This window comes from Arachis stenosperma, chromosome 4, assembly GCF_014773155.1.
Source record: "Arachis stenosperma cultivar V10309 chromosome 4, arast.V10309.gnm1.PFL2, whole genome shotgun sequence".
NCBI lineage: Eukaryota > Viridiplantae > Streptophyta > Magnoliopsida > Fabales > Fabaceae > Arachis > Arachis stenosperma.
In genome coordinates, this window is record NC_080380.1 from 27,609,426 (window position 1) to 27,617,136 (window position 7,711).

At 45.6% G+C, this 7,711-nt stretch overlaps 1 protein-coding gene across 1 annotated transcript; it reads right to left on the reverse strand.

Moving 5' to 3' along the window:
• Positions 1-5,338: 5,338 nt before the first annotated feature.
• LOC130974812 (uncharacterized) lies at positions 5,339-7,081 on the reverse strand. Its single transcript, XM_057899660.1, has 2 exons — positions 6,125-7,081; positions 5,339-6,019 (listed from the first exon to the last, which is right to left on the reverse strand). The coding sequence occupies exons 1-2, from the start codon at positions 7,079-7,081 to the stop codon at positions 5,339-5,341; spliced, it is 1,638 nt and encodes a 545-aa protein (XP_057755643.1).
• Between the last annotated feature and the right edge of the window lie 630 nt (positions 7,082-7,711).

Sequence of the window (7,711 nt, forward strand, 5' to 3'; positions counted from 1 at the left end):
CGTGAATTTTGTTTTAAATTTAGTCGTTTATGCATTGCCATGAAAAGTTACATGCTTAAATTTAATTTTTTTTCTCACTCTCATATTTGCCAACTTCTCTTACTAGATAGCTTTACATATATCATTTCTCCTATTATTCTAGTGGAGGTTATATTTTTGAGTAAATAAAAGATAAATTTTTAATCAAAATTAATTACTTATCATTATATTTGATTGTTGAAAATTAAATATTTATTTGTTTTATATTTTTAATGGTATTTAAAATATTCAATTATAATACATGTACATTAAAAATTAACCACCAAATCAGTTATCGATATAAAATACATATCAAAATATAAAATACACGTTAAAAATAAGTTAAATAACACATATATTTATACATAATACATGATAATTGATTCGATAAATGATTTTTTTTGTGCATATATCACTTTTGTAAAATATTTTAGCAGAGACAAAAAGGATCGCAAAAAAAAAAAGAAATATTAGTATATTTGAAAAAAACGTTCAATCATAAATATCAACTAAGAATCTAGCAAACGCAAGGGATGACATGCGAAATATTTACTATTTTCAGGAGACTTTTTTTTCTTTCTTGATCTTTTCTATCATCATTTAAGTCTTTTGAATATTATTTTAGTAAAAAAAATTTAAGTCAGTAATTTTAATTTATATTAATTAATATTTTTAGTCAATAATTTAATATTATATTTTAATTCATATTTTTAAATATTACTGACTAATTACTGGTTAAGAATAATAAATTTTGCTAATAGTATAGCATTTGTTATTTTAGTAATTGGAGAAGAAGGAGATGCATGGCTGATGGCTCCTATTCAAAATGATACAACCAATTGGAGTTGAAGAAGGGAAAGAGATGTACATACACATGGATAAATAAATGTGTGGACGTGGAGGATCACTTTGTGAGTTGTGACAACAACTCGGAATTGAAGGTGGTGGAATTTTTGAAATATAATAATTGGCAGCTATTTTGCACTTTTGTGCCCATGAAATTCATTCTGACTCTTTCTAATTTCTTTATAGTACTAGTCTTCTCTCTGCACAACAATTATAACTAACCATAGCATTGTTGATTGATATATGATTGATTATGTACGTTGTGGTTGTGACTTTTGAGTTCGTTTTCTGTGGACATTTTTGGTGATACATACATATGAATATAATGCAATAATGCACGTAAGTCAATAGGGAATGTACATGCTTTTACGTCCATATTGGATTCATCCACGTTATTTAGGTCCACCATGCTCCAATTATTCAGGGCAATGCAAAAATAACTGAAAATTAATGCGTCATTACCCAACCGAAAAAACAAACAAAACAATGAGGGCTAGCTTATTTATTAGAATGTATTTTAGATACTCAAAAATTAAGACAATGACTAAAGACATGTATACTCGAAATACTTCCTATTGGTTAATTCATATAAGCCCACGATGCTTTTTTGGCAACTCTTGATGAATGCAAAACCACACGAATAGACGAATCTTCTAAGGAAAACACAACTTCCATGTCCAAATCCAATTATTAAAAACATATATAGGATTATATCTAGCCAAAAACCAAGAATAACCTTCGTTGGCCTAGTAAATGTGAGATGACGATTGAGACTAGCATCACCCAAGATAATAATATTGTTTTTATGAGATTAATTGTCCGTTAATGCAATACAATTGTGTGGCAATATTTTTTAGATTTATTTGAATTTTTTTATAAGTCTTTTTTTTCTTTTTATTTATCTTATGATTTTTTTTATATTTACCAAGAATTTAACTCTAAATTTTTTGGATATATTAGAAATATATCATATAATGATACCCAGTGATAAATTCATAAAATTTTGACAGTGACAACAAAATATATATAATATAATAATAATAATTTGTTCGTTGGTCGGCTCCTGAACAGGTCGGGTGGACAGAAGATGCAAAGGTGGATAGATGAGGGTGTCTTAGTCCTGGGTGCGCTGATCGAGGGTCTGCCGAGCTGGCGAGCACTTGAGTTGGTGAACGGACGAGGGGGGGTGCCACCTGCAAAGACACTCCGACGCTCAAGTCAGAAATCGTACAAGCAGGGGGAGTGATGTAGAAAGTGACGTACCTCGGGGGAAGAGCCAATCTTCCCCTTATATACATGTCAGTAGTGGGCCCCTTATGGGACAGGCCCATATTCCCAAGGACGCTGTCCTGCAGCCGCGTGTGAACCGTACAGGACGCGTGTCCGGGTCGGTTGGAGGGCGCGTGTCCGGGTCGGGTACTGCTCGGGTCGGGTCGGCCCAAAGCTGGTTCTGGGCCGGGCCGTAATAGTGCCCCCACGCGCCAATGGTAGTCGTGGGAGCTACCAATGGCGTGTCGTCTCGCATCTCGTCTGGTCGGTCGCTCGTGGGGAGGACGTGTCCCCAACGCGCGTCTCTTGGTTGCTCAAACAACCGTTTCATCGCTTCGTTTCCTGTGCCGAGCATTGAATGCTCATAATGGGGTAAAAAACCCCGTTTGAAAAGACCATTTTGCCCCCCGGCGTTTCGCGCTCTGGAGGCAGTTTTTAAACGAGTGGTTTTGATACTTCTGCACTTTATGCACTTTTCTCGCACTCCTTATTCTCCCTTCTTCCTCCTTGCTACAAGGCTTTGCTGTGGTGCCTCCGTTCGTGTTTCTTGCATTTTCCCAGATTCAACTTCATCTTCCTTTCATCGATTCAGGTAACTTTGGATCATCCCCTTTTTATGCATTATTCCTGTATGCTTGTTGTTTGGTTCTTTGAAGTTATCGTGTAGCCTCTTAGTTGCGAGTAGACGTGTTAGGGGGAAAGGTACCATTCCAGGGTAGGTTTTTTCTCGCTCTTAGCCATTTAGTCTTGCTTGGCCTTAGCCGGGAAGTCGTGAGGGCGGTGTGTGTGTTCGGCTTGAGCAACCGATCTCTTAGACTAACTGGATGGTACCCCCATGTAGGTATGGCTCGCACGGTCTCCCGGGCATCCGTTAACCCCGCGGCGTACGACCAATATGCTTGGGTCGTCTCTGATGTAAGGGATTCACCCAACCAAATGGGCGAAGAGGAGCTCACCGAGTTCCGACAAGCCGGGTATCTATGCGGCGGGACTGACGAGGAGGCCAACTACGACGTCTTCGTCCCGGCTCCCCACGAGCGTTTGTACGAAATCAACTTCCAACCCCGCCAGGTCGCCGACTGGATTTGGTTCTATAAAGCCATGTTCACTCAATTCGGGGTCCGCATTCCGTTCTCCGCCTTTCAGATGGCACTCTTAAACCGAATCTCCGTGTCACCGTCGCAGTTGCATCCGAACAGTTGGGCTTCTATCCGCTGTTTCGAGATGGTCTGTGAATATCTCGACCTGCCGGTGTCCGTAGATGTCTTCCTCTTTTTCTTCACCCTCACAAACCCTTCCAAGGAGGGGAAACATAGGAAAGGGTTCATGTCCTTCCGGCTGCTCAGGGTCGGAAGATTTTCGGCTTGTTCGAAGATTCTTACCATGGGTTTAAGGACAAGTATTTTAAGGTCCGCCCGGCCAAAGATCGTCACCCCTTTTGGTTGTCTCTGGAGGGGGCACGGCTCATCCCGACTTATTGGAGCTTCGGGGCGGGAGCCAATAGTTTTATTAAGGTGGTTTATAAAAACATGTCGGCAGTAGATCAGCAGATTGCCGAGGTGCTAAACGCGGTTTTTGGGAAGAACCCTGTAAATCCCCATCTCCTTATGGGTGATCGGGAGTCCGGCCGTAACTATATTTGTGAGATGCTTTTCACTTTTCCCTTTATCTTTTTTCCCTTTTGTTGGTATTATGTGACGATTAACCGACCTCCTTTGTTTTCCTGCAGTGGATATGTCTGCGTCAGTGACTGGTCTTCCCGACCTGTTTCAGACTTTCCTTGGTGGTGGTGATGATGAAGAGGATAATGATCAATCTGTTGCTGAGACGTCCGCAGCTCCCCCAGAGGACAAAACTTCTTCAGGGCAGGAGGCCGTTGTTGGGGGGACCGGGACCTCAACGCAAGCCGCCCAGGTCGAGGTCGGGAAAACGGTTCATGACTCTCCCCCTCGCGAAGTGGTAGGTCAAGGGGGTTCGACGTCCGCTCCTGATGATGACGTGGAGGTGGTCGTCCCTACCCCTAAAAGGAAGAGGCCGGCGTCTTCTAGTCCCGAGGGGGTCCTCACCGTCATGGAGAGGAATTTTGATGCAAGTAACTTTATAGATACCCAACTCATTCCTGGCACTGAGGAGTACTTCCATGAGTCTTCCCTTGCCGGGCAGGCGAGGTGGATGTACCGAACTCTTCTGCGCGGCGCCGTGATAGCCCGGAAGGCCGAGTTTGAGCTGTCCGGGATGGAGTCTCTCCGTCGGAAATTGGACTCCGCTGGGAAGGCCAACAATGAATTGAAAAGTGAAGTGGAAACTCTCCGGCAGCAGTTGACTCAATCTTCGGAGAAGTTGGACGCCGCCGAGAAGAAGGCTACCACCGCTGAGCAGAAAGCTACCTCCGCCGAACAAAAGTTAACAGCTGCTGAGAAAAAATAGAAAGAGTCGGACGCGACGATTGAACGTCTGGTCGAGCGTGAGATGGCTCTGGAGAAACAGGTCGGCGAGGCGCGGAAGCGTACGGCCGAAGTCGAGAAGGAGAAGCAGGCCGTGGAGGCCGATCTGGCAACGTGGAAGGCCAAGTATAAAGACGTCGTCAAACAGGGTAAAGGCGCGATTTGGGCACCGAGGAGGCCCTGAAGGCTCAAATTAAAATTGTTGCCCCTGAGTTCGACACGTCGGCAATTGGCGTTTTTAAGATTATTAAGGATGGCCAGGTTGTTGATGTTCCGAAGAAATGAACTCTTTGTTTCATCGTTTTTGTTTAGCCGTTTTGTTTTGGCTTGTAGACAGTTGTTTTTAGCCGTTTTGGCTTACGAACAGTTTAATCTTAGCCGTTTTAATTTTGGCTTTGTGAACAATGACTCTTTGGCCGCTTGCTCGTGTTGTCGCGATGACGTTTTTCTTACTCGTCCGATCGTGTTATCGTTTTAGTAACCGTTTTGGTTTATAGTTGTTTATATCGGCGGCCCGTGGGCTCTCGTGTAGTTGCTCGTTACAACGGTAGTTGATGACCTCCCGGGGTGATCAGTCCCGGGTTAGGTGTCGTTGCTAGTCACGACAAGATGATTTATCTGAAAAACGGAGGTAAAATAGAATGGAGAATTTGCACGAGTGTATCTTATTCGGTATCCACGTAAAAGACTTGAAAGTTACTATGAAATTCAAATGGCAAGTTAACTACTTAGCTAGATTAGCCGGCAGGTTGCTGCGTCCTCTAGGAGTAGAATCTTCTAAGGTTGTCCGCGTTCCATGTTCTCGGGACCTCCTTGCCATCGAGCCTTTCTAACTTAAAGGCCCCTTTTCCCATCACTTTCTTGATTCTATATGGGCCTTCCCAGTTGGCCGCTAGCTTGCCTTCTCCTGGGGTCGGCAGGCCGATATCATTTCGCCTCAGGACGAGGTCGTTTGCCCCGAATTCCCTCTTGAGCACTTTAGTGTTGTAGCGGAGCGCCACTCTTTGTTTTAGCGCCGTTTCTGTCAAGTGGGCCATTTCTCGGGCTTCCTCTATCAGGTCCTTTTCTACAGTTTCCTCTACTCCCTTCAAAAGTAATCGCGGGCTTGGTTCACCGATCTCCACGGGTATTACTGCATCCACCCCGTACGTTAGTCGGAAAGGGGTTTCCTTGGTGGAGGATTGCTCGGTTGTTCGATAAGACCAGAGGACCGATGCTAGCTCGTCGGCCCAAGCACCCTTTTTGTTGTCCAACCTCTTCTTTAGCCCTAAGAGGATAACCTTGTTGGCGGACTCCACTTGTCCGTTCGTCCGAGGGTGTTCTACCGAAGAGAACCTTTGCCTTATACCTAGGCCGTTGAGAAATTCTGTGAACTTTTTGTCAGCAAATTGTGTGCCGTTGTCCGAGATGACGACTTCTGGTATCCCGAACCGTGTTATCACCTGCCTCCACATGAATTTTCTGCAATTGGCTGAGGATATGCTAGCCAATGGTTCGGCTTCTATCCATTTGGTATAGTAATCAATTGCCACTATGAGATATTTGACCTGCCCAGGGCCGACAGGGAAGGGCCCTAAGAGGTCGATTCCCCATTGAGCGAATGGCCGGGAGGTCGTCAGCAAGCTCAACTCGTTTGCCGGTGCCTTGGCAAAGTTGGCGTTCTGTTGGCACTTTATGCACTTTTTGACAAACTCTTTGGAATCTGCCATCATCGACGGCCAGTAGTACCCAGCTCGGATCAACTTCCTTGCTAGGGCTTTTCCTCCGATGTGGTGCCCACAGCAGCCCTCGTGGACTTCCCTGAGGACGTAGTCCGTTTGGTCGGGGTGTAGGCACTTCAGTAGGGGCTGGCTGAGCCCTTTTCTGAACAGCTGTCCTTGGATGACGGCGTATTTGGCCGCTTCTCTCCTTAATTTCACCGCATCCTTTTCGTCACCAGGGACTTGGCCGTGTTCTAGGTAGTTGGTGATGGGGTCTAGCCATGAAGGACTTAGGGTTGTTATGTGTAGTGCAATTGCAGGTTCCCTTGTCATGCCTTGGATGAGAGACCGGTTTCCCTCCCCTGGCTTCGTGCTGGCTAATTTTGATAGGAGGTCTGCTCGTGTGTTTCTTTCTCTGGGTACATGCTGGACCGTGACCTCGTCGAACTTTTGGCTCAAGCTTTTGACCTTTTCCAAGTACTTCTGTAACAAGGGGTCCTTGGCTTGATAGCTGCCGTTTACTTGGGAAGTGACGACTTGGGAATCGCTGCATACTTCCAGCCTTTTTGCGCCGACCTCTGTTGCTAGGGTCAAGCCTCCTATGAGGGCTTCGTATTCTGCTTGGTTGTTCGAGATGGGGAACTCGAATCTGACCGATTGTTCGTATACGACCCCGTTTGGACTTTCTAGGATGATCCCGGCTCCTCCGAAGGTCTGGTTGGAGGCTCCGTCCACATGGAGCTTCCACCGTGTACCCATGTCTTCGCCTGGGTCTCCTGTTACTTCAACCAAAAAATCCGCCATCGCCTGCGCCTTGATGGCTTGCCGGGGCTCATACCGTATGTCATATTGAGAGAGTTCGATGGACCAAGTCATCATTCTTCCCGCCAGGTCGGGTTTTTGGAGAACTTGTCGGATCCCTTGGTCCGTTCTGACGACCACTTGGTGACTCTGGAAGTACTGTTTTAACCTTCTCGAGGAAGTTAGGAGTGCTAAGGCTAGCTTTTCCAACTTGCTATATCTTAACTCTGCTCCTTGTAGGGCCCTGCTTATGAAGTAGACTGGTTGTTGGGTCCTCCCGTCCTCCCGCACTAGTACTGCGGCCAGGGCTTCGCTTGTTATAGCGAGGTATAGGTACAGTGGTTCCCCGTCCCTTGGCTTCCCGAGAACGGGAGGTGCCGCTAGGATTTCCTTGAAGTGTTGAAAGGCTTCTTCGCACGCGGGTGTCCACTCAAACGCCATCCCTTTCTTCATGAGGTTGAAGAATGGCAGGGCCTTTGTCGCCGAGGCCCCGAGAAACCGGGAAAGCGATGTCAATCGCCCTGCCAACCTCTGGACGTCCTTGACACAGCCGGGCTCTTCATCTGAAGTATTGCCTGGCATTTCTCCGGGTTGGCTTCTACCCCTCTCTGAGTTATCATAAATCCTAGGAAC